Source organism: Microtus ochrogaster, chromosome 5 (genome assembly GCF_000317375.1).
Source record: "Microtus ochrogaster isolate Prairie Vole_2 chromosome 5, MicOch1.0, whole genome shotgun sequence".
In the NCBI taxonomy this organism is placed as follows: domain Eukaryota; kingdom Metazoa; phylum Chordata; class Mammalia; order Rodentia; family Cricetidae; genus Microtus; species Microtus ochrogaster.
Window position 1 is genome coordinate 87,097,550 of NC_022012.1, and position 11,350 is coordinate 87,108,899.

Sequence of the window (11,350 nt, forward strand, 5' to 3'; positions counted from 1 at the left end):
TCCCATATCAGGTTTCAGTCTATATTTAGGGTTGTATTGTATACATTGGGGAAAAGGTTTTTTTCCCATGTGGTGGTTAGTTTTAAATTTTAACTTTGGCACAAGATGAAGTTAACCTGGGCAGAGTTTCACCTGAGAGATTATTCAGATCAGGCTGGCTTGTGGGTGTGTCTGTTGGGATTGTCTTTGATGGTTAATTGATGTAAGAGGACCCAGCCCACTATGGATGACTCCATCCCCTGTGGGAGAATATCCTGAGCTGTACAGAAAACAAAAGTGGCAGAAACAGACTGTGGGTGTGACTGATGCTAGACTAGCCTGGACTTAGAAGTTGAATAAACCCAAGCCCTTTCTCCTACCTGGCTTTTTGGTTAGGGTGTTTTATTATAGCAACAGAAACTAGAAGGGTCTTCATTTAGAACTGTAATGTGCACGTTGGGAGGAGGTTACAGTCTACTTGGATTGCGATATACACATTGGGAAGGGGTTGCTGCCTAAGCAGATTGACCTGTAGGTCACAGAGATGATGGGAACACCGGAGAAAACCAGCCAGCTTTTTTTGGCTTTTGCAAAGAGGGGAATCATGGCTTTGAATGCTCAATCACTTGTCCATGAGTGAGTGTGGACATGTGTGGTTGCGTGTGCCCAGATAGGTGTGAGTGAGGCTGTGTCTGTGTAGGCGTGCCTGGCTTGGTTTGTCTGAGTATGTGTGGGTGTGTCACCACAGGTGTGAGTGTCATATATGCACAGGTGTTTATGGGCTGGAGCGTGAGGGCCTGTATGCACTTGGTGTTTGTGTGCACCAGGATGCATCTAAGGATGTTAGCGATGGATTCATGTCTTCAGTCCTTCTAGAAGGGCCTTACCCTCCAGCTGAGGAGCCCTGCGGGGCCTCTTCAGAAGCCAGGCCACTAGAACAAAGGGGGCTTTCTTCTTGGGTTGATCTGGCTCCTCCCACTTACTCTCTTCTCTTCCCCCAGAGCAATCATCTAAATATAATTTAGCAACAAAAATGGTCTCTGTACGCCATTTAGTTCACCTGCACAGCAGCAAAATTGCTTATTACAGCTCAAAAATACACATACATACATACCCTCACACCATACACACACTCACAGACATACACACACACACACACACTCACTCACAGACATACACACACACACACAGGCATACACATATACACCCTCACCCCCCCACACTCACAGATATACATACACACACAGAGGCACACTTATGCTCACACATATACACCCTCAGACCCCACACACCCATATATATACCCCCCCACACTCACAGATATACACACACACACACTCACTCACTCACAGACATACAGACACACACACAGGCTCACACATATACACCCTCACACCCCACACACCCATTTATACCCCCCCACTCACAGATATACATACACACACAGAGGCACACTTATGCTCACACATATACACCCTCAGACCCCACACACCCATATATCCCCCCACCCCACACTCACACACTCACCCTCTCAGGTTGTAGAGCTTAGGTTTGTTTCAACCGTTTAAGACCTTTAGAGTTTTATCTGGCAGTTTTATTTGGCTAATGCAACCTAATCCAGAAATATGGTTCACTTTTCTCAGAACGAAAGCCCTGACTTTCAGATGCAGCTTCAGGCTGGACCTGACAGAGCCGTGACCCAGTGGGAAGCCAAGTTTAATTTCTTTCTTTCCAGCAGCTGTGACCGTCAGGAATGGCTTTGGTGCCAGGTGCATGACTGTCACCTGTCTGTCTCCAGCCGACTTTACTTTGAAAGGCCATGCTGAAGGAACACGCTGTCCCTCTGTGCTAAAACCCTTAACGTCTGTAGACACCATCCTGTCCCTCTGATAAGATAAACAAACTATATTTAGAAAATAAGTATATGATTTCCTCCTCCCTCCCTCCTTCCTTCCTTTCTCTCTCCTCCCTCCTTCCCTCCCTCTTACCTTCCTCCCTCCTTTCTTTCTTGAGACATATTTCATGTAGCAACCTAGGATGGACTCACATTCATCATGTGGCTGAGGATGGCCTTACCTTCCTGCTTACCTTAACTCCTTACCTTCCTGCTTACCTTCCTGCTTACCTTAACTCTTTACCTTCCCACTTCCTCCTACGTGCTGGGACTAAAGGCCTGTGTCACCACACTTGGCTATTTACTTATATATTTACTTTAACCTTGAGATCATTTACTTTATGTGTGTGGTATTTTGTCTGCATGTCTGTGTACCATGTGCGTGAAGTATCCTTAGGAGCCAGAAGAGGGTGCTGGATGACCTGGAACTGGTGTTACAGGGAGTTGTAGAATATATGGGGTTCTGGGCCTTGGACCCAGGTCCCCCAGAACAGTCAGTGCTCTTAACTACAGAGACAACTCTCTAACCCCTATTTTTAAAATTTTTTATTTGTTTGGTTTTTATTTTATATTATTTTGTTTTTTGAGATAGGGTTTCTCTGTCACTTTGGAGTCTGTCCTGGAACTAGCTTTTGTAGACCAAGCTGGCCTCGAACTCACAGAGATCCACCTGCCTCTGCCTCCCACGCACAGATTAAAGGCAGGCTCCCTATTTATTTTTAAGATAGAGTCTTATAGTATAGTTCAAGCTGGCCTGGAACTCATTATATAGTCCAAGCTGACCTCTCATATGAGGCAATCCTCCTGCCTCCACCTCCTGAATCCTGGGGTTCCAGGCGTGAGTCCCTGAGCCCATCTGGCTTGAAAGGAAAACTTGGTTAATATTCATTAGTAAAAACTGTTTATTTTGCATTTATGTTTCAACTCTTGTGGGGCCAGAGCTTGGTGCAGTTGGGAGAAGGCTTACCTAGCACTGGTGAGACTAGCTTGTGTGAGGGCTGGGAGTGGATCCTCAGGGGCTGGGCACTGACACAGTCAACTGAGTGCTTACCTAGCAGGTGTGATCCCCAAAACTGCCCTTGGTGCCTGTCTGCTAACCCATCACGTGATAGTCTGGAGTAGGAGGATTGCTGAGAGTTTGGGGCTAGCCTGGGCTGTGGCACAAGATAGTCCCTTCTGCCCTAGAAAAATAGCGTCATTTATACAGTGCCTCAGAAAGTTTCCAAGTTATCACCTAAGAACTTGTTAGTTGTTTAAAAAAAGTCATCAATTAAAAAGTTTTTTTCTTCTTAAATAACCACAGTTACTTGTAAGTGGTAATATGTGGATCCCTGGGCGTGGGATAACTCACGTGTGTGGGGGCAGTCAGTGCTGCAGACACAGCCTAGAAACCCCTCCATGTGAGCCCCTCTGTGGCTGAGACAACCTCCACCCCAAGATCCTGGGGTTTGCCTTGAACTTAGTAATTTCTGAACCCTTTGAAAAGGCAGACTTGGCTTGCGCTGTGATAAGCAGGGTGTTGAAATCCCTGGGTCCGCAGCATGGCCATGGAGCACAACATGGCTCTCACAGTGGGAGATTTATCTTAGTGGTAAGGTGCGAGTTAGATCCTGGGAACAATGCCGTGTGTGTGTGTGTGTGTGTGTGTGTGTGTGTGTGTGTGTGTGTGTAGACAAAGACCCAGCTTTCACTTCAGAGGGACTTAGAGAGTTTATTCTGAGCTGAGCGTGAGAACCATGGCTTGAGAACATGGACTCAAGTTACCCCAAGTGACGCATGCCCCGTGGAAATGATTATATGCAACTATACAGCCACAGAACGGAAGGTCACCAGGCATTGCTGGTGGGGATGGCAGTTAGGTGCTGGCCTTCATCTGCCATCTGCTGAGGGTCTTAGCTTTTGGAGTGCAGAGAGCCAGTGGTCTCCTAAGAACGCGATGGGTCCCAGGGTCCCCTCTGCTGTCTTACGTGTGTGGTTCCTCTGAGTCCTGAGCGGAGTTCTGGTCTCTGACTTTGCAGATTGGGTGCTCCGACGTTGTTTTTGGTTTGGTTTCACTCTTACTGTGCTGCGCGACGGGGATCTGACTGGAGAGAAGTCACGTGCTGTGGTCTCTCTGTTCAGGTACTTTGTGCTGGATTTTGAGGCTGGCCTGCTGCAGTATTTTGTGAATGAGCAGAGCAAACACCAGAAGCCCCGAGGAGTCCTGTCTTTGTCTGGAGCCATCGTATCCCTGAGTGACGAAGCTCCCCACATGCTGGTCGTGTATTCTGCCAACGGAGAGATGTATAAGCTGAGAGGTACGTTGTCATTCTGGTGACGTTTGAGGGCCTTATAACTGTGTTATGGGCGTGGTTCTGATTTGTGGCTCTTTTGTTTCTGTGGGGGAAAATCGCTTTAGAGCTGGATAGGGGCTCCTGCTGCCAAACTAACAGCCTGAGTTTGAACCCCTGGTCCTACTTGATGGAAGGAGAGAACTGACTCCTGGAAGTTGTTCTTTGAGCTCTCTCTCTCTCTCTCTCTCTCTCTCTCTCTCTCTCTCTCTCTCTCTCTCTCTCTCGCGCGCGCGCGCACACACACACACACACACACACACTAAATAAATATGATTAAAAACCAAAGAAACCACTCTAAAGTTTGAAAAACAAGATAAAACTAAAAACAAAAAACCCCAAAACCAAAAAACTCACATTTTTGATCCCAGCACTCAGAACACAGAGGCAGGAAGTCTCTTTGCATTCAAGGCCAGCTTGGTGTACATAGAGTTTTAGGCCACCCAGGACATAGTGAGACCCTGTCTCAAAAACAAATAAAAAATACCTTTAATAATTGACCAGAGTCAGAGATTTGCAGTGTTCAATCAAGACTCACGTATGCACGCAGGCATGCACACAAGCATACGCGCGCGCACGCACGCACACACAACACACACACACACACACACACACACAGGCACTCACTCTCTCCCTGGCTCCTCTCTTTCATTCTCTCTCTGATTCTCTCTCTCTTTCACTGCCCCCCCCCCCAAATCTTTCTTTATCTTCACTCCATTGTCTTGTTAGGAGTCTGCTCTAAGAACAAAGCATATCTTTTAAGTGTCCTAGAGCCTTTCCCCTAAAGTTTTTCCAGGACTTTCTCTTTGCAAAGGACCTATTCTTCATGTTCTACCGTTCATCACTGTCATGGCTCCTACTGGGAGCCTGCCCTGTTAATCTCCCTGTAGGCACTTCCTGGCATTGTGGTGCTCCCTGAGCACTGCTGTGCGGGGGATGTTTGTAGAGGGAAGTCATTGCACGTTCTCAAGGCACCTCCATTACAGAAATGATGGGCCTGATTATTGCAGGTTAATTTTATCATTATTTTGCTAGGACTCTGTCCTGGCTGCATCCTTTTAAGGTTCTGATAAAATAATAAAATGAGCAAAGTGTGTGTATGTTTGTATATGTGTGTGTGTGTGTGCTTGCGCATGTCTGCACGCCCCTCCCCCCATACACACTCACATGCAGTGCTGTAGCAGTAACTTAACTGTGACAAAATACTCGACAATGTTACTTAAGGAGAGAGGTTCCTTTAGGCTCACAGTTTGAGAGACATGGTTAATCACGGTGGGGAGGGCATGGGGCAGGGACAGGAGGCTATTGATTCCCATAGGGCCCACAGCCAGGAAGAAGAGAGATGCGTGCTTCGAGTCTCAGCCTAGGGGATCGTGCTGCCCACATTTAGGGTGGACGTTCCCTTCTCAGTTAAGCCTCTTTGTAAGCGCCCTTACACATGCTTAGAAGCGTGTTTACATGTCGAGTCTAAGTTCAGTTAACCTGGCAGGAATACATAGGCACTCACAATTCACACCTATACCCACATACCCCCACCCAATTATTGTTATTTCTTAAGGCCTGAGCAAAGCTGGGCTGTGATAGGTGGCTGATGGTTTTTACCTTCTTATATACCTTTTAAAAATCTTTTCCAAAGCAATAGCAAAGGATCAAAGACAGCCCTTCTCATCCACCTTGGACTGTGCCGGAGACAGCTGTGAAGCCACGTTGAGGGCCTGGATTCCTGCCTCTCGGTCCAATTTTCACTTGTTTTACTGCCAAACTCCCCCCCCCCAAGATAGACTGAGTTAATAGCTCTGTATTATGTAGACATGAACCCCGTCTCAGAAGCTGTAAAACAGCCTAAAAGCCCCTGAAATGAGAGTCTGCAGTTGAAGCTGCCTGCCCCTGCTGCCTCTCTTTTGGGATTCCTGCAGTATTCCTTCCAGATGACTATACTTATGCGGTCTTCGGTGTTGCTTGGCCATTTAGTGCTTAATAAATTGTCGCTGCAGAGATCACAGAAGGGACAATTTAACAGTATTTCCCCTCCACATGTGTGGTTGATAGAGACACAAAGCCAACTCATTCCATAGTTGAGCCATCCCAGCTTGTTCAGTTGTTCCTATTCTCTGGATTATTAAGCTTCAGTTTAAAAAAAAAAGATTTTATTTTTAAATTGTATGTATATCTGTGTGTGGGTTTGTGCATGTGAGTGCAGTACCTGAGGATGCCAGAAGAGGGCATCAGATGCTCCTGGAGCTGGATTTACAAGCATTTGAGAGCTGCCTGGCGTGGGTGTTGGGAGCCAAATTAGGGTCCTTTGCAAAAGCAGTGTGTACTCTTAACTGCTGAGTCATCTTTCCAGCCCTGTTCAGGTTTTTAAAGAGCAGTTTTAATAGCAGATTTGAAATTATTGTTAAACTCTGCATGACTCAGGCACAAGTTTGGCTGAACTTTATCAGCTTCCAAATTGACAGGATAGTTTTCTGCATGTTACTACTTTGCTGTGTCTGACCCATGAGGCTCTCATGGTCTGCTTCTCATTCCCTGAACACGATGGAGTTGGGTTCCTTGGCACAGATAGGTCTGAGCCACCTTGTGGGTGCTGGGAACTGAGCTGTCTCTCCAGCCCTAACTCTAGATTTTTTTACATGGAAGATCAAGCTGGGGCTGAGCTTTGACAAATGACACCTGAGCTCATCTTTGTAGTCGAGTATAATTTCCATGGGAATAAGTTTCTATTTTTCATAGTTAGTGTTTGCAGTCAGTTTTCTAGCACTAGTAAGTAGTTAATTGCAGTTACATTAATGATTTAGATGTTTTTGGAATTTGTATGCTCATGACATATAAGAATAATTATGTGTATTATTTGAGAAGTGGGTGTAGATGGAAGTGTGATCATGATTATCTTGTGCTCTTATCTCTTCTCTCTCTCCTCTTTACATTGTATGTGTGTGTGCACGTGTGTGTGTGCGCGCACATGTGCATACGTGTGTATGTGTGTTTGTGCACATGTGTGTGAAGGTCAGAAGTCAGCACTGGGTATCTTTCTCAATCATTCACCACCTTTTTTTTTGAGATAAAGTCTCTCTTTGAACCTGGAGCTCACCAATTCAACTAGGCTGACTGTCTAGCAAGTCCCAGGCATCCTCCTGTCTCCGCTTCCCAGGACTGGGGCTACAGAGATGTACCACAGTGCCTGGCTTTCTACATGGGTGCTCAGACTCTGAACCCAAGTCCTCATCCTTATACATCAAGTGCTTTACCAACTGGGCCATCTCCCTATCGCTACCACTCAACCCTTTTTTAAAAACATAAAGTCTTGCTCTACACTCCAGCCACACTGGCATAGAACTGAATCCCTTAAGCCTCGTTGGCCTTGAACTCTAGGTCCTTTTGCCCCAGCCTTCTGAATGCTAGAAATGAGGGTATATGCCACCATGCCCAGCACAAGTGTATTATTATTATTGCTATTATTATTGTCTTGGGTTTTTGGTTGCTCTGAAGTGACAGCATGGCCACAGCAACTCTTATAAAGGAAACACTTAACTGGGTAGCTCACTTACAGTTTCAGAGGCTCAGTTCCTTATCATCATGGTGGGGAGCGTGGCAGCGTGCAGGCAGACATGGTGCTGGAGTAGTAGCTGAGAGCGCTACATCCTGTAGACAACAGAAGTCAACTGTGACACTGGGCGGTATCCTGAGCATAGGGAACCTCAAAGCCACACTTCCTCCCACAAGGCCATACACTCCAACAAAGTCACACCTCCTAGTAATGCCATCTACTATAAGATTATGGGGGCCAATTATGTTAAAATTACCATACCTAGCCTTGTGTCTCTGGGAGAGAACTCAGGTTCTCCAGGGCAGCATTTGGCATCTTGGCTCAGTCATTGCACACTGCACAAATCTTTGCAAATGCTTCCGTATAACAGCAGGCTCTGGAGGGCTTTTTATTAGCCACACAAGGTAGAGAGGCATTTACAAACAATGCTTGTGCCGTCCCCGCTTCTGCCTTATTAAATACACAGTGAATTTTTCAGAGGAGGCAGGGAAAGAAAGGCCTAATCATTAGTTACTGTAACTGGCATTTTGGAAGACATTTTTTACTGTGTGGTGTCTGAATGCCGTTTGGTTCTTTGTGCTCGGTCAGGCTGCCAGAATGTTCTCCATGTTTACCCTTCCCTCCTCCTGCCTCTCACTCTCCAGGTCTCCATCCCCTGGAGGTGGGCGTCCAAGTCGGTTGCTGTGCTTGGCGACAATCTCCACAAGTCTTCTCTCTCTCTTCTCTGTTTCAGCTGCAGATGCGAAGGAGAGACAGTTCTGGGTGACTCAGCTTCGAGCGTGTGCCAAATACCACATGGAGACCAGTTCCAAGGTGGGTAAGCAGAGGAAGAAGGGGGCTTCCCAGTTGCCTGGGAAGGGGTGAGGGAGCTTCTGAGTCACCTGGATGACGGGAGCCCATTTATTTCAGGGATGGAGGGATGAAAATATATTGCATCTTAATTGTGTGTTCATGTTCATGTCTGTGCACATGTGCGTGTGTGTGCACTTTTGCACATTGAAGCCAGAGGTTGGTTTTGGGTTTGGGTGTCTTCGTTTTTGAGACAGCGTCTCTTACTGAACCCAATCTCTCATTAGTTGGGCCTGGCTGACTGGTCAGTGAGCTCCAGGAAGCTTCCTGACTCCACTCCCCTAGTTGTGGGGGTTACAGGCTGGTGTCACTTCTGGAATTTTACATGGTGGCTGTGGATCCAAACTCAGATCTTTGTATCTGTGCAGCAAGCTCTTTATCCATAGAGCCATCTTCCCATCCCCTCAACTTACTTTAAAGTTACCCAATGTCATAGAATTCATCTCTGCCTTGCTGCCTTTCAGTTCAAAGCAATGTCAAAGCAATGGCTGTTCCCGGTGGCAGAAGGCAGAGACACGCAGGGGCCAGGGCTTGGCTCTGTGGGCAGTAGGTGCTTAGGTGCTTACTCTTGTCAGTGCAGATAGCTGCTAATTGGCCTGGAGAAACGCTTGAGTGGGAGATTTCACTGCAGAGACAGAACACCCTGACGTACGGTTCAGAAAGACTTGATGGTGTAGGAACCAAGACCTGACATCAATTAGAAACTCACAGGGAACTCCTGCTTTCTAAGCATATAAACTGTTCTCGGGAAATTTGGCATGTTTTATTTTGCTCTCAGAATCTTAGGGGGATCTTGTATTTGGCGTGAAGGGGAGAGAAGGTGGGCACTTTTATGGCTTATTCTGGAGCCTGGCCAATCACTAACATGCAGGCTGCCACTGCCAGATGCATTTTATGCAGAACAATGCATGTTGGTTACAATGAACATGAAGAGGCTTTCTCATTAGTTCAGACTTGGTTGCAACTAATGGCTGTGTTTCTCTTTGTTCTATGTATCTGACAGAAAGGGCTACATGTCAAACTTGTATTCTTATGTTGTAGTGCTGTGGATTGAACCCAAGGCCTTTCTTTCACTCAGTAGGCAAGGGCTTTTCCACTGAGCTATACCCCTTATCCCACTCCTCAAGCTTCCAGTCCTTCCATAAGCTGTAACCTGCTTGTCTCTTAGCTAATGGCTCCTTGAAATGTTTTAGTAGTTTAGGTATCTTGGTGTTGCCCCTCCACCCCCAGTGGGACTAGAAGTCTCACTGAGTAGCCCAGGCTAGCCTTGGATTCATGACAAATCTCTTGTCTCAGCCTCCTGGGTGCTAATTTGTAGGTGAGAGCCACCGTAGTTGGCTTTGTACCTCGCTCTGGCTCTGAATACAGTTGGGAATGATTTCTTCCACCGAGTTTGTTATCTGTGGAAGGAAACACTTTCCCTCTATTTGCTTGCTTTGAACAATCACCCTCTTGGCCTGTCCTGAGCCATTTCCTCTCTGACCATTCTCCAGGAATCAGAGGGGAATGTCTGGCCATTTCCTCAGCTTTTTTATAAATGCCCAGACAGCTCAGTTTGTGTTTTCCCTTGGTGTTCCTCCTCCTCTTTTGCTTCTTTTTGTTGAGTCTCATTTGCTGTGTAGCCAAGGATGACCGTGGACTTCTGAGCCTGTCTCCACGACGTAGGCCAGGCTAGCCTTGGATTTGTGATGGATCTATGGCTGGTTTATGCGGTGCTGGGGACAGAACTCAGGGTCTTGTCCATGCGAGGTGAGCCCTTGACCTGCTGATCCATATTCCCAGCTTCTCACTTTTTGTTTTCATGAAATAGATGAACATAAAATAGAAAGGTTCAACCCCAACCCATTGCTAGAGATGCTTACCAGAGACAACTGTTTGTAGTGGGGTTGGTCTTTTGTGAGCGCTGATAAATTCAGGTAAGTGCTAATGTGTTTTGGTTGGTGTGTGTATCTATCTGTGCCTGTATCTATATCTGGCTTTATAAGAATAGAATCATTTGCTTTTCTTCATCTATTAATATATTTTGGAGATCTCTTCATATCTGGCATGTGGATCAGTTTTAATCTTTTATGGTGCTGAGTGATGCTGAAAAATAGATACCATTGCTTTATTAAGTTGTCTGAATTTTCCATTCTTCTTCCCTCCCTCCCTCCCTCCCTCCCTCCCTCCCTTTCTTCCTTTCTTCCTTCCATTTTCATGGATTTTTGGGGACAGTCTCAGGTAGCCCCAGCTATTCTTGAATTCCCAGTTTCAGGGGCTAACAGCTTGTGCCACCATGCCCTACTGTCCCCTGAATTTACAGACATTACTAGATGATCTTCTAAAAAAAAAAAAAAAACTGTGCTGTAAAGTTTGGAGAGATGGCTGAGTGGTCATGAGCTTTCGTTATACAAACGTGAAGACCTGAGTTCAGATCCCAGGGCCAAACTAAAAGAAAAGCCACGCAGATTCTATAATCCCAGCCTTGTGGCAGGTAGAGACAGGAGGATGGGATGTCTGGGGCTTGCTGATCTCTGCCTCTAGGAAACAAGGTGGAGAGTGACAGAGAAGGACACCAGGGTCAACACACACACACACACACACACACACACACCACTTTCTCAGGCATACATAATGCTTGCACCAATGGAGTATGTAACTGTTAGCGTAAGTCACAAACAATGCCACAGCAGTTTGGAATTATGATTAATAGGGTATTATTTATTTAAAGGGGAAAAAACTTACAGATCACCGTCAGCCCTCTGTACAACC

At 46.3% G+C, this 11,350-nt stretch overlaps 1 protein-coding gene across 2 annotated transcripts in view; it reads left to right on the top strand.

Moving 5' to 3' along the window:
* Osbpl10 (oxysterol binding protein like 10) overlaps window positions 1-11,350 on the top strand; it is a 229,753-nt gene that overhangs the window by 75,279 nt on the left and 143,124 nt on the right. For both annotated transcript variants that reach the window (XM_005348051.2, XM_005348052.3), the window contains exons 2-3: window positions 3,995-4,170; window positions 8,484-8,563. In XM_005348051.2, the coding sequence (XP_005348108.1) occupies window positions 3,995-4,170; window positions 8,484-8,563 (256 nt within the window). The remainder of the gene's footprint in view (window positions 1-3,994; window positions 4,171-8,483; window positions 8,564-11,350) is intronic.